This window comes from Aquarana catesbeiana, linkage group LG06, assembly GCF_042186555.1.
Source record: "Aquarana catesbeiana isolate 2022-GZ linkage group LG06, ASM4218655v1, whole genome shotgun sequence".
In the NCBI taxonomy this organism is placed as follows: Eukaryota; Metazoa; Chordata; class Amphibia; order Anura; family Ranidae; genus Aquarana; species Aquarana catesbeiana.
The window spans coordinates 305,393,929-305,416,937 of record NC_133329.1 but is presented as its reverse complement, the minus strand read 5'-3'; the positions used below and the strand labels follow the sequence as shown (position 1 = coordinate 305,416,937).

Genomic DNA, 23,009 nt, shown 5'->3' with positions numbered 1-23,009 from the left:
CAGCCTCCCTTGCGGCACCTTCGGCCTCCTCTACCCTTCACATCACCCCCTCCTGATCCCTGCATTCTGAGCGCAACGCCCTCCTGATCCCTGCACTCTCTTGTAATACTTTTTTGTTGTGTCCACTGCGTTTGCAATCTACATTTGGGGTTAAAAATGTTTTCTCACCCACAGTAGATCACAAAGGCAGTACGTTTTGAAAATGGTGCAGGAAACGCACATTAAAAATGCCTTTCTGGCATCGCGTTCTGGTGTGAACCAGCCTTAACCATGCCCGGTGATCTTTGACTTCATCAGTGTTGTTCAAGTAGATCTCCATCTGTCTAAGGTTGCCTACCCCTGCCTTTATAATAAGCTGCCCCATTCATTTTGCAAATGTACCTTTTTACAGACCTACACCTGGGGAATGTGCCTTAGGGTGCCATTTAAAATGCTTGTTGTCAGTATTGTGCTGGGGCAGGAGAACAGACAGATTTTGTGCTGCTTCTAATGAAGAAAAAAACATCCAGGAGGAGCTGGGACTTTGATGTGAGTTCAAATGTTTTTGAGGTGACAAAAACATTTGGAGAGCGTACTGGCTCAGGTTGGGCTGCTCACAACAGACAAAGCTACCCTCCAGTGGCTGCTCCAGCAGACTACCAGATAAAAAGCATGCACTAATGGAGGGAGGGCCAGACAAAAGGATAATGCCCTGTACACACAATCGAAATTTTCGTCGGAAAAACCTTGGATGGTTTTTTCCGACGGAATTCCGCTCAGGCTTGGCTTGCACACACACAGTCACACAAGTTCTCTGAACTTTCGATCGTCAAGAACGTGGTGATGTACAACACGTACGACGGCACTAGAAAAGGGAAGTTCCATACGAAGCGATTAATCTGAGCATGCGTGGTTTTTTGCGCATCAGAATTGCATACAGATGAACGAAATTTCCAATAGGAACTTTTTCCGACGGGAAAAATAGAGAACCTGCTCTCAATCTTTTGCTGGTGGAAATTCCACCAGCAAAAGTCCGATGGACCATACACACAGTCGGAATTTCCGACCAAAAGCTCACATCGGACTTTTGCTGGCGGAATTTCCAATCGTGTGTACGGGGCATTAAAGTCCTAATTTATTTATCAGTTTGATAATCATCAGGGCTGCAACAAAACGCTATATAATGTAAATGTGACTGGTGTTTTGTTGTAGCCCTGTTGATGGGAGAGTGTTTTCTGACCCCTGAAACGTGTTGGCTGTGTTTTATTATTATAAACTAATAAATTAGTTTGGCCTCTCTTATCCTCTGATCTTCCATCTGTGCTGCTTCTGGCTGACACTTCTAATCTAAGAGAGAGGCTACAACTAAATAATCAAGACAGTCCTCTTTCCCTAAGTGAAAAAAAAGAAAGAACAGAGCAACCCCATAGTGTAGCATAAAAGATAAAATAAATGACAATTTTATTGAAAAATAGAAATGCACTCATATGTAGGGCATGGCATAAAGGTGACTTGGGAGCCAGAAAGTCAGAGAGGCAGCCAGGGAACCACCAGCCTTGGCCAACAGCTGGGGATGAAGCGTGCTGAAGATGGAGGAAGCCACTGTCACTGCCTTAAAATAATGAAGAAGCCAACTGGCTTTGAAATGTGTCTTGTGTCTACTCACGCATTTGTCTACAGTGACGTCAGGGATTTCAGTCCTGGGTTGAACATTGATTGCAGTTGCAGTGACAGCAGAGTTTAAGTGCACTAACCAACCCTCCTAAACCCTCATTTTGTAAACTAAAATTTATATCTACCAGCTACTTACTAACCACAGTAAGACAGCTGTGGTCAGCTCCATGCTTTTTTTTTTTTTTTTTTTTTTTTTTACATCTTTAATGCCAAAATTTTCATTTAGAGCTGGCTTTACCAGCAAAGTGAGGTTTCTTACACTCCTATAGGGCAATCTCTGGTGTTGGTAGAGTGCCCCATACAAGTCCATGGAAGCTTATTGTGCAAACACGATTTTCCTGTGTTAAGGCCTATAAAGAAAAGCTGCTTCTGCCAGCTTAGGAAGTCGATTGCAGAACTGCAGGTGGTCATGGTAGTTGAATGAGGTCCCTAGCTATTGTGTATGTGTTTTTTTTTTGGGGGTTTTTTTTTTTTTATTATTTTTAAGGGAAGACTGCAATAATCACATTTATGTGCCCAGCGAAAATGTACAATACTTAACCATTTAAGGATAATAATTCAAAATATTGAAAATTGCCATTTGTGACTGGTTCTCCTTAATGATTCATTGACCAGGAGTCAGGAATTCCAATGTCAGTTCCATGAATCACCAAGTCAGCAATCATAGTTCTCATATTTAACAGGTTCCCCTTGACAGCAGGACTTCAAAGTTTCTATGTTGGTATAGCTAAGCCAGCTCCTGAACATAGAATGCAATTTATCTGAATCCCGTTATTTAGTTACAAGTGACAGAGTAATGCTTTGTTCAATTAAGCTACAGTAGAAAATCAATATTTCACAGTACAAAATAATAAATAAATAATGTTTCGATTGGGTATTTTTGAGCTATGATCAACCTTGGATTTTTTTTTTCCTTTGTGTTTTTAAGGACTTGTGTGGACGAAAATGTTGGAAATGAATGCCCCTTGTGCCACACACCAGCCTGGGTAAAAGATGTGCAGATCAACAGGCAACTTGATAATATTATTCAGCTATGTAGTAAGCTAAACAGCATACTGGATAAAGGAAGTCAAGATGGTGAGTTTTTTGTGTTTACATTTTTTTTTTTTTTTTTTTTTTTACAGTTGCGAACATTGATATAATTTTACATGCACATGTATGTATGTATGTGTGTGTAGATGTGTGTTAGCCCACCCTTTGCAGCTATAACAGCTTCTACTCCCTCAGGGAAGGCTGTCCACAAGGTTTAGGAGTGTGTCTATGGGAATTTTTGACCATTCTTCCAAAAGTGGATTTGGGAGATCAGGCACTGATGTTGGGCGAGAAGGCCTGGCTTGCAGTCTCCACTCTAAAATCGGCTATAACTTTATGACCACTGACAGGTAAAGTGAAACGTTGATTGTCTTGTTACAATGGCATCTGAAAGTCAGTGGGATATCTTAGGCAGCACGTAAACATGTTGTCCCTGAAGTTGATGTGTTGAAAGCAGAAAAAATGGGCATTGCAATTTGTTGTGTATGGAGCTGTGTAGCCACAGACTATGCTAACCCATGTCCACAGCCATAAGTGCCTACAATGGGCACATGAGCATCAGGACTGAATCACAGAGCAATGGAAGAAGGTGGCCTGGTTTGATGAATCACATGTGGCATGTTTCCACATCCAGCCCTTTACTGTGGTAAACTCACTGACCTTTCTCTGCCCTGAGTACATGATGGAGAACTTTACCGGACCGTACGTTCCGACAGCTTTACCTGCCCCTCTGCTCCAGGAATTCCTCATCAATGACTGTGTAATGATGAAGACATTGCCAATGACCGTGTAAAGGTGAAGTTTCCTCACAGTTCTCCCCGTGCCTCCTACTGCTGATGAAAGGTGATGGGCTGATTTACGAAAAGTCTGCTGGTTTTCACTGAGGTCCATGCTGGGGATTGTGGTTCCTCCATTGTTTTTGATGGAGTATCTACAGATGGGGAATCTCCGGTCTCCCACTCCTCCTCACTGGAGCCCTCTTCTGGGGAAGACCAAGAGAATAGCTTCTCCACTGATCCGAACCTCTCCAGGACTCTGGGAGAACCCCAGTCTATGACCTGGCTCTCTCTCACCTCATCCAGATCACCTGAGGGATCTCCCTCCTCCCGCAACATGGGCTCCTTCCAGATGGGCACAGCAAGGGTCTTACTTGAAACCGGCTCTTCAGGGATATCAACCGGAGGCTGCACATTGGCTCCTGCAACCTCTGGTCCCCTGTCCAGGCCTCGGGTCTCCACAGCAGTCTTTTCTCCCAATATGGCCCAGACCTCTGTAGCTGACATACCTGATGGCAGCTCTCCTCCATCACTGGCAGGTGATCCTCGGCCCTCCAGACTTCCTGCGGTTCCAGCATGCACAGTCCTGTGAGCGGGCATATGGTGTAATATCTTGATTCCCGCTGGGCTGGCCCTAAGCGGGTTAATGGCTCCCCACAATGACAGCACCAGGCCCAGGCATTGACCCCAATCGTGGGTAGGTGGCACCTGGCGCATTGCTTGCACAACCTCTCTACTCCTCCGATCACCCCCAAGGCAAGTCCTCCACAGAGCTCCAGCCGGATGCCGGTGTCGACTAGCACCCGGTCCTGCATCTCAGGTGACCGACTACCCACCCTGCCATCTTCATTTGTCTTGTGTTGTGTGCGCAGCACGCGGATCTCTTTCACTGTCCTCTGCTGGGGCGTAACTCCGCCCACACGCTCCTTGGTTCAGCGTGCGAGGAACTGTAAGCAGGTTTCAAGTAGTGTGTGCTGTAGAATTGCAGGCACTGTCCAGGCTGAAGTTTTAAAACCAAGACATGGAAACTGAAGGTAGGCAAACTATACAGCGATCACCATTAACATAGTAAAGTCTCTCCTGTAACATCCTACTGTGTGGGATTGACTGTGCAACATCCCATCATCGACACCCCCTTGTTGCATTCTGTTACTAGGGGCAACAGCAGACATTCACAAACTCCTTTTACTGTGTTAAGCAGGATTAATAGTCATTTGAATTTTCTGCAATGCAGTGTATAATGCCCGTGCCATACAGAGCGCTGGACATATTTGTTGCCACGGGTGATAGCACATGGTTACAGTCACTGGTTGCAGGGCTTATTGCTGTAGTGAGTGTCCATTGACACAACTGAGTGCAGGGGCGTGATGGCAGCGCTGATCCTGGACGGTTGCTATGGGCAACAACACCTGGCAACAGCTTGGATTTGGTTGCTATGGGCAACAGCGTGTGGCAGAAGTCAATTTTGAGGGCAAAACACAGTCCTTTCCTCGTTATACCCCAAACTTTGGCAAAACAGGCAAAGTCCCCCCTGGCTTTTAGCAGTTGCTAGGGGCGACGGCCAGCAGGTTAACCGTGAATATAGGCAATAATGAATCAATTAAATTAGATAAATATATAAATACACAATTATAAATATATAAATATATAAAGTGTCTCTTCAGTATTGCAGCAGCGCTGTGCACCCCAATTAAACAGGGTCTCTTTCTTAATCTATTTCAGAAAGTTCAAACATGGATCTGATAGCCATAGTTCCACCAATAAATAATCAAGATGTATTCTGTGAGGGTAGTAATCCTTTCACCAAGCGATACACCATGTGCTGGGGTCCCCAATGAAAACTCACTCACCAGAAATCAGATCAATAAAAGCCTTGATTAATAGTAGTAAATCTGCATCAATATCCAAAGTGACCACCAGATGTCAGTATTATTCCCAGTAGTTCCAATAGGATATGTAGAAGAAACAAAAATGCTCACATAGCGTGATACTGCTAAACATCTTTATTTGAACCATCCAAACATCCCCTTAAAACCATGCGTACCAAAATTTAATAAACATTGAGCAAAGATCACAAAGTGCACTGTGCCTGATTGCGTCCTCCAGTCGTGAAAACCTGTCAGGAGCGCTCCCTGTGTGTAACCACAGTCACACGCTTCCTGGTTCCTCGGTTGGTGGAGCACATGTGTCACTTCCTGTGCGACACGTCCCTAACGTTTCGTCACTTCCTGGACTTCTTCTGAGGGCGTGACACACAAGAAAGGAGGCCGGTATTTATATAAGTGGCAGGCGGAACAGCCAATCAGCAGAAGCAGACGCCCGGATGACTCACACATCCCCGCCCCTAATGCTAAATACTGTCAGCAATGTGTGAAATAACATCATCCGGACATTCTGCTCCCACAGGTCGTATTAAGCATGACAATACCGGTTCTAGTGGAAGATGACCTAATGCATAAAAAACAAGTACCTTGAATACCTGCAATCATTCAGTGTATGTGGCGCGGACATTGATCCGCAGCGCTATCATTGAGCAAGCACACTTTCGGTATTCATTAAAACTGATTAAAATATTCTCTCAAAATATAAAAGTATTTAGTAAACAAGAATTGTCTAGCAATTTTACATCATACATTGCTTATCCTATGAATAAAGATAAAAACTGCATAGCGATTTCCTAGCATGTATTGAATAATCGCATACGCTAAATTGCACCTGATAAACATATGTTGGAATATTAAAATAAATATATTGTCTAGCAATTTTACATCATACATTGCTTATCCTATGAAAAGATAAAAACTGCATAGCGATTTCCTAGCACGTATTGAATAATCGCATACGATAAATTGCACCTGATAAACACATGTTGAGATATTAAAATAAATATGTATTAAAATTGTATATCTAAAATGTATATATGTACATATATAAAATATATGACAATCCACATGTAAATATATGTATATAAAACGTGATCATATTGGAGTCAAAATTATAATAAAAATTACACTGTGATAAAATGAAACTGGAACCATACCCCAGGGTATGTCTATGTGTCACTGATGAAACAATTTATGTCAAGCTCTATGTTAAGACCCTTGGGGGCAATCACATCCACAGAATAGATCCAATGGGTTTCACGTTTGGATAACTCTCGGATGCGATTTATGCCCCTCCAGTGGGACTGGAGATGTTCAACCCCCCAAAATTCCAATCCCGTCGGGTCACTATCATGTTTTAATTTAAAATGCAGTGAGACGTTATGATCCTTATAGCCTATTTTTATGTTGTTTATGTGTTCAGCTATTCTCACCCGTAATAGCCTTTTTGTACGGCCTATATAGATTAAACCGCAAGGACATTTCAATGCGTACACCACAAAGGTGCTGTTGCATGTAATGAATTGTTTAATCCCGAAACTGCGATTATTAATCGGGGAAAGGAAACTATCAATTCCTCTAAGAGGTCTGGAGACCTCCCTGCAGGCTTTGCATCTCCTGCATGCAAAAAAGCCGTTGCGATCCCAAAATGTCGGAGGACGTTTAGGAGGGTCAATCACTTTCTTCACCACTCTGTCTCCAAAACTTGTGGTTTTTCTATAAATGAACTGGGGCTCAGAAGGTAATACTGTGGTGAGTTTCTTATCTAACCGGAGTATATGCCAGTGTCTTCTGAAGATCTCCTCCACTTCCTTGTATTGAGTATGAAATTGAGAAATAAAGCCCCACTCTTTATTACGATTTTTTTCTGTTGGTGCTACCTCAGAACCCACCGGCCGTGATTCTTGTAAGCATGTAATTCTAGGTATTTCAGCCACTTCCTCCACCACCTTCTTCAGTTTCTTCGGGTCATATCCCTTGGCTTCAAATCTCTCTGTAAGGACTTTAGATTGAATCCAGAACTGTGTATCTTCAGAGCAGTTTCTTCTTACTCTCATAATCTGTCCTTTTGGGATATTCCGGAGCCATAAAGGATGATGACCGCTTGAGATGGGCAAATAACTGTTCCTGTCTGTTTTTTTAAAATAAACTCTTGTTTCTAATTTATCGTTCACCCTATAAATGGTGACGTCCAAAAAGTTATTTCTTCTTTGTGCCATTCTGAAGTAAGCTTAATATTATTATTATTATTATTATTATTATTTAAGGCCTGTATAAATGCCCCTAATGACTCAGATGTACCATTCCAGATAAAAAACAGGTCATCAATGAAGCGTTTGTAAAATATAAGTTCCGGCCTTTGTTCTCTAAAAATGGTCTTATCCTCCCACTCCGCCATGAACAAATTGGCTATGCTGGGCGCGAATTTCGCGCCCATCGCAACGCCTCTTTGTTGTGAGTAGAATGTACCGTCATACCAAAAATAGTTATGACAAAGGCAGAAATCCAAGGCATTCCTAAGGAAAATCTTTTGGTTATGGGGGAGATCCTCTCTTTGACTAAGGGCCCAATTGAGCGCCAATAAGGCATCATCATGCTGTATGATGGAATAAAGAGAGGAAACGTCGGCTGTGACCAAAATTGCCTGCTCTCTTCCTATCAGGCTCACATTCTGCAAACAATTAAAAAAATTCTTAGTGTCCCTTATATATGAACGGGTATTAGTGACACTCTTTTGCAAGAACCGGTCCAAGTACTGACCCATTCTGGCAGAGACCGAATCAATACTGTTGACAATAGGTCTTGCTGGAGGATTAGAGGGGTCTTTGTGAATCTTCGGCAAGGTGTAGAGCGTGGGGATCCGACTGCTGGTGGGTAACAGGAACCTTTTCTCTTTGTCCGTTAGTACTCCGCTTTTTAAACCCATGTGTACTAGAATATCCAATTCATCCCTATAGGGCAGGGTGGGGTCATTCTTCAGACGTTTATATGTTACTTCATCTGAGAGCATCTCCATAATCTGGTTATGATAGAACTCCTTTGAGAGTATTACTACCCCACCCCCCTTATCGGCTGGTCTTATGATGATATCTTTTCGTTTCTCCAACATGGTAATCCCCTCACTGATATGCCTTACATTCATTTGTTTATCGGGTTTCAGATGTTCCAGATCTCGTAGTATTAACCCTTTGAATACCTCAACTTGATGGTTGGGATTGTTGAGGGGGTTAAATAGGGACTTATTTTTAAGACCACTATTGATCACCTCCCCTGGCTTATGAGTTACCGCTGATATATTAGGGGTGCATCCCAAAAAATACTTTTTAATATTTATCTTCCTAATATATTTGTGGATGTCAATGAAGACGTCGAACTTATTGATTGTTTGTTTTTTTCAAGCCACATTTTAAGCCTAGATTCAGAATATTCATCTCTTTGTGTGTTAGTTGTTTGTCAGTCAGATTGAAGATGCCCTCTACTCCGACTCCCTTCTTCTTTTTTTGGGTCCTAGATCCCGCTCTGCAACCACGATATTTTCTTCCTTTGATTGTGGGTATTGCGGAGGGTCCCTCTTTCGTTGCGGATGTTGAGTCTTCCAATATGGGGTATTGGGGTTGTTCTGGGGTTTCTGGTCCCTGTATTGAACCCACGGGTGGGGTCTCCCTCCACGTCGGGGTTGGTTCCAACCTCTGGACGAACGACCCCTTCCTCTCCCTAAAAAAGGACGGGGGTGTGGGTGATTATTAGCATAATTCTCTTGGTTATTTCGATATTCCTGCAGGGGCTGAAACCTGTTGTGTGTGGGTATGTCATAGGTGTTGGGTTGTGAATATCCATTCTGATTAGAACGTCTTCCATTCCCCTTTAGTTTTCTTCCTCCTTTCTGTATGGGAGTGGAACACCTAATCGGTGAATTTGCATACGAGGTGTTCCCTGCACGATCATTCGTAGATACCGGATAGTTAACCGATGGTAATCCTGGTATCAGTCGCCGGATCTGCTGTGGAGGTGCAGAAGGCTCTTGTATAGATTGATCTCCTGCCTCATTTCTACAAGGCACTTGTTGCCACGAGTAAATGGAATTCTTTTTGAAGTCCTCCAAATCCCTATGGTATTTCTTCAGTTTCTTTTTTTGTGTCTCTCTATCAACTTTTTCCAATTTCTTTTGTATTCTGGCATTAAACTCTATAATTTGTTGACTATCTTTTATTGGGTCTAATTGCTGTTGTAGATCATTGATTCTTGACTCCAAATTGGCCATTTTGCGTTTTTTTCTTTGTAAGACTAACTGTTGTAGCTTGAAACCCACACCGTTAAAGTCCAACCATTCTTGCATGGAACCTTGGTCATCCCACCCATCCTGTGGGGTGACATCCCATCTAAGGCTCCTAATGATGACTTTTTCCTTGATGTATTGTTCAAGACTACATATGTCCCACCAAGTCCGTACTTGTTTTTCTAACACATGGCCCAGTGCTGACATTGCTCCATTGTAATTGGTTTGTGTGGTGGTCGGTTCATAACTGGTGAACAAAGCGTCCACATCAATGTGCCTATTACTTAAATACCGTAGGACGTCCATAGCAGCAGAGAACTAAATATGTGCCTTGAATGAATGTATGTTGTATATGCCCGTCCCAAAAAAACAACAATGCTCTGCGCTTAGTACAATATTCTAACGGTGTATGTGCGGCACATAAATAATTATATGACTAGTAGCAGCTGCTTAAATAGTAGAACATGTATATAGGCAATAATGAATCAATTAAATTAGATAAATATATAAATACACAATTATAAATATATAAATATATAAAGTGTCTCTTCAGTATTGCAGCAGCGCTGTGCACCCCAATTAAACAGGGTCTCTTTCTTAATCTATTTCAGAAAGTTCAAACATGGATCTGATAGCCATAGTTCCACCAATAAATAATCAAGATGTATTCTGTGAGGGTAGTAATCCTTTCACCAAGCGATACACCACGTGCTGGGGTCCCCAATGAAAACTCACTCACCAGAAATCAGATCAATAAAAGCCTTGATTAACCACTTGCTTACCGGGCACTTAAACCCCCCTCCTATCCAGACCAATTTTCAGCTTTCGGCGCTGACGCACTTTGAATGACAATTGCGTGGTCATACTACACTGTACCCAAATGAAATTTTTATCATTTTTTCACCACAAATAGAGCTTTCTTTTGGTGGTATTTGATCACCTCTGCGGTTTTTACTTTTTATTAAAAAAATGTAAAAACTGAATTTTTTTTTAAAAAAAAGTTTATTTTTTTATATTTTGTTTTAAAAAATTTTAAACGGGTAATTTTTCTCCTTCATTGATGTACGCTGATGAGGCGGCAGTGATGGGCACTGATGGGCGGCAGTGATGGGCACTGATGGGCGGCAGTGATGGGCACTGATGGGTGGCAGTGATGGGCACTGATGGGTGGCAGTGATGGGCAGCACTGGCAGGTGGCACTGATTGGCACTACAGGTGGGCATTGATAGGTGGTACTTGTGGGCACTGATAGGTGGTACTTGTGGGCACTGTTAGGTGGCACTGTGGGCACTGTTAGGTGGCACTGTGGGCACTGTTAGGTGGCACTGTGGGCACTATTAGGTGGCACTGTGGGCACTATTAGGTGGCACTTTTATTGGGCACTGATGAGGCAGATGTGCCTCTTCCACTAAGGGACCGATGTCCCTCACATCCGATCCGGTGATCGGCTTTTTTTTCTACTCGCGCTGTCAGCGTGAGTAAAAAAAAAAAACGATTACCGATCTTTTGTTTACATCATGTGATCAGCTGTCATTGGCTGACAGCTGATCACATGGTAAGGGGCCAGGACCGGCCCCTTACACAGATCGGTGATCAGCCGAGTCTCAGTGACTCGGTGATCACAACGCGCCCGGCGCGCGCCCTGCTGGGCGCGCGCAGGGAGCGCGCACAGGGGAGGACGTCATATGACGTCCTCCCGGGAATGTAGGTCCGCGCTGTAGCCGTCATTCGGCTATAGCGCGGATGCCAAGCGGTTAATAGTAGTAAATCTGCATCAATATCCAAAGCGACCACCAGATGTCAGTATTATTCCCAGTAGTTCCAATAGGATATGTAGAAGAAACAAAAATGCTCACATAGCGTGATACTGCTAAACATCTTTATTTGAACCATCCAAACATCCCCTTAAAACCATGCGTACCAAAATTTAATAAACATTGAGCAAAGATCACAAAGTGCACTGTGCCTGATTGCGTCCTCCAGTCGTGAAAACCTGTCAGGAGCGCTCCCTGTGTGTAACCACAGTCACACGCTTCCTGGTTCCTCGGTTGGTGGAGCACATGCGTCACTTCCTGTGCGACACGTCCCTAACGTTTCGTCACTTCCTGGACTTCTTCTGAGGGCGTGACACACAAGAAAGGAGGCCGGTATTTATATAAGTGGCAGGCGGAACAGCCAATCAGCAGAAGCAGACGCCCGGATGACTCACACATCCCCGCCCCTAATGCTAAATACTGTCAGCAATGTGTGAAATAACATCATCCGGACATTCTGCTCCCACAGGTCGTATTAAGCATGACAATACCGGTTCTAGTGGAAGATGACCTAATGCATAAAAAACAAGTACCTTGAATACCTGCAATCATTCAGTGTATGTGGCGCGGACATTGATCCGCAGCGCTATCATTGAGCAAGCACACTTTCGGTATTCATTAAAACTGATTAAAATATTCTCTCAAAATATAAAAGTATTTAGTAAACAAGAATTGTCTAGCAATTTTACATCATACATTGCTTATCCTATGAATAAAGATAAAAACTGCATAGCGATTTCCTAGCATGTATTGAATAATCGCATACGCTAAATTGCACCTGATAAACATATGTTGGAATATTAAAATAAATATATTGTCTAGCAATTTTACATCATACATTGCTTATCCTATGAAAAGATAAAAACTGCATAGCGATTTCCTAGCACGTATTGAATAATCGCATACGATAAATTGCACCTGATAAACACATGTTGAGATATTAAAATAAATATGTATTAAAATTTATTTTATATACATAATATATTTTAATACATATTTATTTTAATATCTCAACATGTGTTTATCAGGTGCAATTTATCGTATGCGATTATTCAATACGTGCTAGGAAATCGCTATGCAGTTTTTATCTTTTCATAGGATAAGCAATGTATGATGTAAAATTGCTAGACAATATATTTATTTTAATATTCCAACATATGTTTATCAGGTGCAATTTAGCGTATGCGATTATTCAATACATGCTAGGAAATCGCTATGCAGTTTTTATCTTTATTCATAGGATAAGCAATGTATGATGTAAAATTGCTAGACAATTCTTGTTTACTAAATACTTTTATATTTTGAGAGAATATTTTAATCAGTTTTAATGAATACCGAAAGTGTGCTTGCTCAATGATAGCGCTGCGGATCAATGTCCGCGCCACATACACTGAATGATTGCAGGTATTCAAGGTACTTGTTTTTTATGCATTAGGTCATCTTCCACTAGAACCGGTATTGTCATACGACCTGTGGGAGCAGAATGTCCGGATGATGTTATTTCACACATTGCTGACAGTATTTAGCATTAGGGGCGGGGATGTGTGAGTCATCCGGGCGTCTGCTTCTGCTGATTGGCTGTTCCGCCTGCCACTTATATAAATACCGGCCTCCTTTCTTGTGTGTCACGCCCTCAGAAGAAGTCCAGGAAGTGACGAAACGTTAGGAACGTGTCGCACAGGAAGTGACGCATGTGCTCCACCAACCGAGGAACCAGGAAGCGTGTGACTGTGGTTACACACAGGGAGCGCTCCTGACAGGTTTTCACGACTGGAGGACGCAATCAGGCACAGTGCACTTTGTTATCTTTGCTCAATGTTTATTAAATTTTGGTACGCATGGTTTTAAGGGGATGTTTGGATGGTTCAAATAAAGATGTTTAGCAGTATCACGCTATGTGAGCATTTTTGTTTCTTCTACATATCCTATTGGAACTACTGGGAATAATACTGACATCTGGTGGTCGCTTTGGATATTGATGCAGATTTACTACTATTAATCAAGGCTTTTATTGATCTGATTTCTGGTGAGTGAGTTTTCATTGGGGACCCCAGCACGTGGTGTATCGCTTGGTGAAAGGATTACTACCCTCACAGAATACATCTTGATTATTTATTGGTGGAACTATGGCTATCAGATCCATGTTTGAACTTTCTGAAATAGATTAAGAAAGAGACCCTGTTTAATTGGGGTGCACAGCGCTGCTGCAATACTGAAGAGACACTTTATATATTTATAATTGTGTATTTATATATTTATCTAATTTAATTGATTCATTATTGCCTATATACATGTTCTACTATTTAAGCAGCTGCTACTAGTCATATAATTATTTATGTGCCGCACATACACCGTTAGAATATTGTACTAAGCGCAGAGCATTGTTGTTTTTTTGGGACGGGCATATACAACATACATTCATTCAAGGTTAACCGTGAAGGCGAATCTCGGTGGGACCTTCAAATGTAGCGGTGTAGTTGCCACTAGTAACAAACATCCACCAAATCACCCCACTGCCAGACCTTCATATATCGCCCCCGAGACAATGAACAGTCATTTGCTTTGTTTTGTTTTTGTTTTTTGGGGAATATAACTTGGTTGGGGAAAGGGGTATATGGGATGCCCATAGATCAGATCACTTTGCCATCATATTTAAAGACTTTATAGATTAGAACTTTGAGCCTGAAGGAATGATGCGCATGCGTAACAACTACAGTCTCTTCCCTGCATCACCATGCAGACTATTGCTCCTCCTCTACATAACTCCTACAGACTATTGCTTCCAGAAATTCCTCATCAGTTACCGTGTAAAGATAAGGACTTTACCCATGACCGTGTAAGGGTGAAGTTTCCAGAAATCCTCTCCTCCTGCACAAACTTATACTGTAGCACATTAACTTGTCGCATCCTCTTCTGTATGCAAAAGAACCCACTCTGAATAGTCTCTAATGCTGACTCTGCGTTATTGCTGCTACTAGGCCAGAGGCCTGCAGTACCTCTCCCTGGAGGTCTAGTAGTTTAATAGCATGTGTTGAATGGTGTACTACTGTTCCCAGCTAGCCCAGCTTGCAAATCCTGTGACCTCGGGCCACATCAATTTGACACTATTACCCACAGTCTCTCCTCTGTTCCAGGACTCATCAATGACCGTGTAATGATGAGGACTTCGCCAATGACCGTGTAAAGTCGAAGTTCCCTCACAGACTCCCTGGCATGTCTCCACATTCAGCCCTCCACTGTGGTGCACTCTCTGACCTTTCTGTGCCCTGAGTCTACAATGGAGAACTTAACCAGACCGTACGTTCCGACAGCTTCACCTGCCCCCTCTGCTCCAAGAATTCCTCATGACCATGTAATGATGAAGACTTCGCTAATGACTGTGTAAAGGTGAAGTTCCCTCACAATTCTCCCCGTGCCACCTCCTGCGATCGGCGCATGCCCCAGATGGTTGTGCCCTCCTGCTGCTGTCTAGTACTCCATTCTCCACTTCTCCCAGTCGACAACTCCTCCCAGTGGCATGTTACCTCAGCTTATATGTGAGGCCCCCCCTTGCCAATTCCAGTTGGGGATTGGTCAGGGCTCCCGCATGAGCTGCCTCCCACTCCAGTTCAAGGCCCTGCCTTTCTTCCAGAACATTCTCCCTCGAAGCAGGGGAGGCGCTGAAGCACTGAAGCACAGATGGTCACACCCACTGCTACACTAACCGCTCCCTGCCCCCAGATCAAAACAGACAGGCCTAGCTTGCAGCATAGGCCTGCCTACATTTACCTGTACTAGCAGTTCTAGCAAAAAAAAAATCCTATGCTAGCACCTACCTATGGTAGAGGGTGCTACAGATATATTGCTGAGCACTGTAGTAGGGAAGAGCACTTAGAGAGCGTACTCTGAACTCTGTCAGAAAGCAGCCTCTTGGATTTTTGTCCCAATCTACACGTCTCTTGTATTCTGGTATACCTCAGGGTAAAGGGGCCCATCCGAATTTATTACTGTATTATGGAAGTTGACATTTTACCTGTATAATGTCCTTGGGATGGGGCTCCCCAGGGCAGTGAAGCCTTTAGATGCCTGCTGTCAAGCAATAAACACACAGTGATAAGTTGTTCATAATACCAGATTTACTTTATTCACCGAAGAGAGAAAAACGTATGCATTTTCATTTATTTAACATCTACCTGCTCAGCCACAACGTTCCTTTAACTGGGTTGTTACATCTGGGAGGGGGTTAAGGTCTGCCCAATCATGTGACCAGTGTGATTGGCTCACAAATGGGCAGGGATTTGAGCTGAATGTCTTTCATTTACTTTACACCAGAGTTGTATACAGTGTGTTGCGATACTTGTATGCTACATTGTGATTGGCTATCACCAGGGGTGACCCATCAATTAAGGGTGCACGTGTACCGCCCCCCACACACACACACACACACACACACTCCAGAATGGATAGATTCATGCATGAATCTATCCATGGCCGCCTCTGCCACCCCCTATTCAGGTGTCCGGCCCCTTTTAGGATGTCGTGCGCCTGGATTACAGCAGCGGGGGTGTTTTTTTTTTTTTTGAAGCACCCGATTAGAGCCATAGGCTCTAATAGGCTTCAAAAAAGGTGGACTCGGAGCGCAAAGCATTGCACTCGGAGCCCACCCAGGTGTGTTAGAAAAGCAAATTAATATTTGCTTTCCTAACACTGCACCGCTTCACCGCCAATTAGGTAGCGCGGGACTGATCCCCGTCACCTGATTGGCTGAAAGGACAGGCGCTGCTATTAGATGCCTAGCAGGAAGATGAGACACATGCAGCACACAGCTCGCTGCTGCCTGACCTGCCACCAAGATGGGGTAAGTGCCAGTCAGACGACAGGCGGGGGTCACATGGCTGCATTTGATGGGTCACAGTGGCTGCGTTTGATGGGTCACAGTGGCTGCTTTTGATGGGCACAGTGGCGCTGCAATTGATGATTTTCAGTATTTTTCAGAATTTTTCAGTTTGTTTGTGCCCCCCAAAAATTTTGAGCCAGGAAGCCGACACAGCACACCGCTATTCCCGGTCTGTGCAGCTGCAGACCGGGAAATGTCGCACTGCCTGTGATTAGCGGTGTGCTGTGTCGGCTTCCTGGCTCAAAATTTTTGGGGGGGCACAAACAAACTGAAAAATTCTCTACCAGCCAGGTCTCCGTAAAAACAATCACACAGCTATTCAATCTGTGTGTAGTAACTAATATTGTGTAGTTTATATTCCCATGTCCTGCAAACTGAAAATTGACTGACCGCTTACATACATTTTTGGTAATCTGCGTTTATATTCCCATGTCCTGCAAACTGAAAATTGACTGACCGCTTACATACATTTTTGGTAATCTGCGTTTATATTCCCATGTCCTGCAAACTGAAAATTGACTGACCGCTTACATACATTTTTGGTAATCTGTTTGTCACCGCTGTCTCAACTACATCTGTAGCCATGCTCCCATTATTTCAATGTTTATTTAGCCATTAAGTCTTACCTAAATTATGGGTTTCCTTATCTTTACAATTTTGGCCTTTTAGTCCCCTTGCAGTTTGATTGTGGTGTGAAAGTTATGCCCTGCTTGCTGTGTTCCTAATATGCCCTCCTAATTGATTAATTGCTAGATTCCATCCACACCCAACACAGTATATAACAAGGCTTTCTTTACGGGGGAGCACATACAGGGGTTCTTCCAAAGAAGTGGCGTTCTTTAAATAAGTGGCACTTCTGCTCTTGCACTTCAGTAATTTGCACAAAGCTAACTATAAACTACTGCAGGTGACCTCATTTTCATATTATCTCACCATCTCTGAAACATACACTCTTTACCTCTCTTCCTCTTCACAATTGCAGCCTCTCTCCTCAAGCTCTCTTTTCTACATCCCTCTGCTCCACCACACAATCTGTACATATCACCCTCACTTCTCCCCTCCCCCCATTACTGCACTCATCACCTCTTTCTAACTCTAAGCCCACTTGCTAACATACCCCCCAGGATACTGAAGCATGTCCCCTCATACAAATCATATTCTCATATTACCTCCCTCACTCTTCTGCTTCTCCTAATCGCTGGAGATATTTCCCCAAACCCTGGGCCTCCCTTATTTAACTGTACCCAACACACCCATCACCATCTACACAATTTAGTCTCCATTCCTCTTCTTCCCAACACCAGCCTCCCTCTCTCCTGCGCCCTCTGGAACGCCCGCTCTGCCTGCAACAAACTCACTGCTGTTCATGACCTCTTTGTCACTAATTCCTTCAATCTACTTGCCCTCACCGAAACCTGGCTCCACGAATATGACACCCCTTCTCTTGCTTTCCTCTCCCAGGGTGGCCTTCACTGGACTCACTCCCCTAGGCCTAATGGACGCAAGGGAGGTGGAGTGGGATTCCTCCTATCCCCCCAGAGCACCTTCCAGGTTATTCACCCTCCTCCCTCTTTTTCCCTCTCATCATTCGAAGCCCACTGTATACGTCTATTCTCTCCTACTTCCCTAAGAATTGCTGTGATTTACCGGCCCCCTGGACCATTATCGACTTTCCTTGATGAGTTTTCTGCCTGGCTACCCTACTTTCTCTCTTCGGATATTCCAACAATCCTTCTCGGTGATTTCAACATCCCTGCTAATACAAACACTCCTGCTACTTCTAAACTTCTTAGTCTAACCTCTTCATTTGACCTGAAGCAATGGGTACAGGCTTCTACTCACTCTGATGGCAATACCCTTGACCTTGTATTCTCCTACCTATGCACTCCATGCAACTTCTCAAACAATCCTTTTCCTCTCTCCGACCACCATCTTATTAGTTTCTCTCTCCCCCTGTCTTCCACCACCTTTCCCTCCAATCGCCTAACCATCACCCGTAGAAACTTTCGCAACTTCAACTCCTCTCTCCTCTATTCTGCTACTGACCACCTCTATGACAAAATCTCTCCCCTGTCCTGCCCCAACCAAGCCACGTCCATCTACAATAAATCTCTGTCCTCTACCCTGGACAAGCTCGCTCCCCTCACTACACACAGAATCCGGCCTCGACCCCTACAACCCTGGCAAACAGATGACACTAAAAGTCTCAAAAAACGTAGTCGTGCTCTTGAGCGTCTGTGGCACAAGACTAAGTCTCTCAAAGACTTCAACCAATACAAATCTGCCCTCCAAAAATACTATTCTTTCCTCCACACTGCCAAGCAAACCTATTTTACAACTCTTATTAACACCTTCTCATCCAGTCCCCGTAAACTCTTCTCTACCTTCAACTCTCTACTTTGTCCTCCACCCACTGACTCACTCACTGCCCAGGAGATTGCTAATCACTTCAAAAACAAGATTGATACAATCCGTGATGATATCTCCATTCTACAGGTATCTCCCCCAGCTATGACCCCATGTCAACAGGTACAACTGACACTCCCCCTATTCAAATCTGCTACTACAGATGAAGTTGCTAAACTCCTTTCTATCGCCCACCTAACCACCTGTCCCCTGGACCCTATTCCCTCTCAAATGCTACGGTCACCCTCTGACCCCATCCTACACTCTCTAACCCACATCTTCAATCTCTCCCTCACCTCTGGCATCTTCCCCGACGCTCTAAAACATGCACTGGTCGACCCCATACTCAAAAGCCGTCCTTGGACCCTACCAATCTTAACAACCTACGCCCTATCTCCTTGCTCCCCTTTTCCTCTAAACTCCTTGAACGCCTGGTTTACAACCAACTGAGTGACCACCTCATTAAAAACAACCTTCTTGATCCCCTTCAATCTGGATTTCGCCCTCAACACTCCACAGAAACTGCTCTTTTAAAACTCACAAATGACCTACTAACTGCAAAAACCAATGGACACTATTCTGTACTCCTACTTCTGGATCTTTCAGCTGCCTTTGACACGGTTGACCACCCCCTCCTCCTCAAAAAACTTTACTCCCTCGGTCTCCGTGACTGTGCTCTTCAGTGGCTCTCATCCTACCTATCCCAACGCACCTTCAGTGTCACTTACAATTCTACTTCCACTCCTCTTCCCTTCTCTGTCGGGGTCCCCCAAGGTTCTGTTCTTGGACCTCTTTTATTTTCAATCTACACCTCTTCCCTGGGTCAGCTGATAGCCTCTCACAGCTTTCAATATCATTTCTATGCTGATGACACGCAAATCTATCTCTCCACCCCTCAACTCACTCCATCAGTCTCTTCACGCATCAATAACTTATTAACCGACATATCTGTATGGATGTCACACCACTTCCTCAAACTCAACTTGTCCAAAACCGAGCTTATAATATTTCCTCCCCCACGTGCCTCTTCCCTTGACTTCTCTGTCAAGAGCAATGGCACAACCATCCACCCGTCCCCACATGTCAGGGTGCTAGGTGTTATCCTGGATTCTGAACTCTCCTTTCACCCCCACATCCAATCACTTTCCAAAGCTTGCCGCCTCAACCTCCGCAACATCTCTAAACTATGTCCCTTTCTAACCAATGAAACCACAAAGCTCCTGATTCACTCCCTGGTTATCTCTCGCCTGCAAATCACTCCTCATTGGCTTACCTTTAAACAGACTATCCCCCCTGCAGTCCATCATGAATGCTGCTGCCAGACTTATCCACCTTACAAACCGCTCAGTGTCTGCTACCCCTCTCTGCCAATCCCTCCATTGGCTGCCACTCGCCCAACGAATTAAATTCAAAATACTAACAATAAGTTACAAAGCCATCCACAACTCTGCCCCCAGCTACATCACTAACCTAGTCTCAAAATACCAACCTAATCGCCATCTCCGTTCCTCCCAAGACCTCCTGCTCTCTAGCTCCCTCATCACCTACTCCTATATCCGCCTCCAGGACTTCTCCCGAGCCTCGCCCATCCTCTGGAAAACCCTACCCCAATCTGTCAGACTGTCTCCAAATTTATCCACTTTTAGGCGATCCCTGAAAACTTTCCTCTTCCAAGAAGCCTATCCTGCCTCCATCTAATAACTGCACTATTTTCTCCATTAGCTCATCCCCCACAGCTATTACCCTTTTGTATAACTTGACCCTCCCTCCTAGATTGTAAGCTCTAACGAGCAGGACCCTCTGATTCCTCCTGTATTGAATTGTATTGTACTTGTATTGTCTGCCCTAATGTTGTAAAGCGCTGCGTAAACTGTCGGCGCTATATAAATCCTGTATAATAATAATAAACCTCAGCCTGAGTTCATCCAACTTGCTTAATCACCTCAGTTCCAGAAGATTTTTACCCCTTGATGACCAGCCCATTTTTTGCTATTTAGCAGTGCACTACTTTAACTGGTAATTGCACATACAACACTGTACCCAAACAAAATTTGTATAATTCTTCCATACGAATAAAGCTTTCTTTGGTGGTATTTGATCACCACTAGACTTTTTTCATTATATAAACCAAAAAAATACTGAAAATGTTGGAAAAAAAAACAGGTTTTTACTTTCTGCTATAAAACATAAAACATATTCAATAAACTAAATCAAATTTCTTCATACGTTTTTCGGCCAAAATTTATTCTGCTACATGTCTTTGGCAAAAAAAAAACAAAAAAAACAACAAAACCCCCCCCCCCCATAAGTTTATATTGATATTAGTTTGCGTGAAAGTTTATGCCCTCTACAAACTGGTGTGTGTGTATATAATGGGACTGCGATAGTGCAGCGGGCAATCTGACACAGAGTAAGAAATGATTAACTGCCACTGACCTCGTACTATACACTGTCCCTGTACTAATGACACTGGCTGGGAAGGTAAAGTCTCAGGTAATTAAGAGGTTAAATGTGTGCCCCACAATTAACAGGTGTTATTTTGTGAATTGTGTGCTGCTTTTTACTAAAGATCTCTTTTGTTACTTTGCAGGGACTATAAACAGAGAAATCCACCCCCCCCCACCCCCCAATCTCACGTGTGAGTAAAGCCTCATACACACGTTAGGACTTTGTACAAACTTTCCCGTGGATTTTTGTACAAAGGGCGTTGGCCATAAACTAATTAAGCATACACACTGCAGGACTTTTTCATCCAACTTTCACCAAATCACATGGTTTTTCAGCTCTTTACCACCACCCTTTGGTCAACTTCTGTATTGTTATCTGATCTTTTGCATTGGTTCTGAGCATGCATATTTGTACAGTAGGTGACCGCGATATTGTGTCAATCTCGCCCCCACCCCAAAGCACCTTGTCCCCATGTTGAGGAGGACAAGGGCCTCTTCCCGACAACCCTGGCCGTTGGTTGTTGGGGTCTGCGGGCGGAGGGCTTATCGGAATCCGGGAGCCCTCTTTCATAAGGGGGGCCCCCAGATCCCGGCCCCCCACCCTATGTGAATGAGTATGGGGTACATCGTACCCCTACTCATTCATCTGGGGAAAAAAAAGTGTCAATTAAAAACCTGTCTAGTGTTTTTTTAAGTAATTTTATTAGGCAGCTCCGGGGGTCTTCTTTCGACTTCAGGGGGTCTCTTCCGACTTCTCCGCTCTCTCTGGCCTCTTCTCCAGGTGTCTGGTTCTTCTCTCGCTCTCCGGCTTCTTCTCCAGGTCTCTGGTTCTTCTCCCGCTCTCCAGTTCTTCTGCTGGGCTCCTCCGCTATCTTCTGCTCTTTTGCCGCTCTTTTGCTAGCGGTGGCCCGGTCTTCTCCGTCGTCTTGTTCCCTCTTCTCTTCTTCCGATGTTGACACGGCGCTCTCCCCCGCTGTAATGCCGTGTGCGAGGTGCGCAACGACTTATATAGGCATGGGGTGTGGTCACCGGGTGATGCCAGCCGGTGACCCCGCCCCTTATGACGTCACAGTCCCAGGGCATGATGGGACTGTGACGTCATAAGGGGCGGGGTCACCGGGTAGCATCACCCGGTGACCACGCCCCATGCCTATATAAGTCGTTGCGCACTTCGCACATGGCATTACAGTGGGAGAGAGCGTTGTGTCAACATCGGAAGAAGAAAAGAGGGAACAAGACGACGGAGATAGACCGAGCCACCGCTAGCAAAAGAGCGGCAAAAGAGCAGAAGATAGCGGAGGAACCCGGCAGAAGAACTGGAGAAGAGGCCGGAGAGCGGGAGAAGAACCGGACACCTGGAGAAGAGATCGGAGAGAGCTGAGAATTTCGAGTCGAAAGAAGACCCCCGGAGCTGCCTAATTACTTTAAAAACCTGTCTAGTGGTTTTTTATTGACACTTTTTTTCCCCAGGTGAATGAGTAGGGGTACGATGTACCCCATACTCATTCACATAGGGTGGGGGGCCGGGATCCCGGATTCCGATAAGCCCTCTGCCCGCAGACCCTGACAACCAACAGCCAGGGTTGTCGGGAAGAGGCCTTTGTCCTCATTAACATGGGGACAAGGTGCTTTGGGGTGGGGGGGGCCGCAGGGCGCCCCCCTTCCCCAAAGCACCCACCCCCCCATGTTGAGGGCATGCGGCCTGGTACGGATCGGGAGGGGGGGCGCTCGCTCGTCCCCACCCCCTTTCCTTACTGGCCAGGCTGCGTGCTCAGATAAGGGTCTAGTATGGATTTTGGGGTGGACCCCCACGCCGTTTTTACGGCGTAGGGGGTCCCCTTAAAAT

General features: G+C 44.4%; 1 protein-coding gene across 1 annotated transcript in view; it reads left to right on the top strand.

The window, feature by feature from the left end:
* The window catches only part of BARD1 (BRCA1 associated RING domain 1), a 191,738-nt gene that overhangs the window by 10,935 nt on the left and 157,794 nt on the right, over positions 1–23,009 (top strand). The window contains exon 3 of the mRNA XM_073633578.1: positions 2,582–2,730. Within this exon, the coding sequence (XP_073489679.1) occupies positions 2,582–2,730 (149 nt within the window). The remainder of the gene's footprint in view (positions 1–2,581; positions 2,731–23,009) is intronic.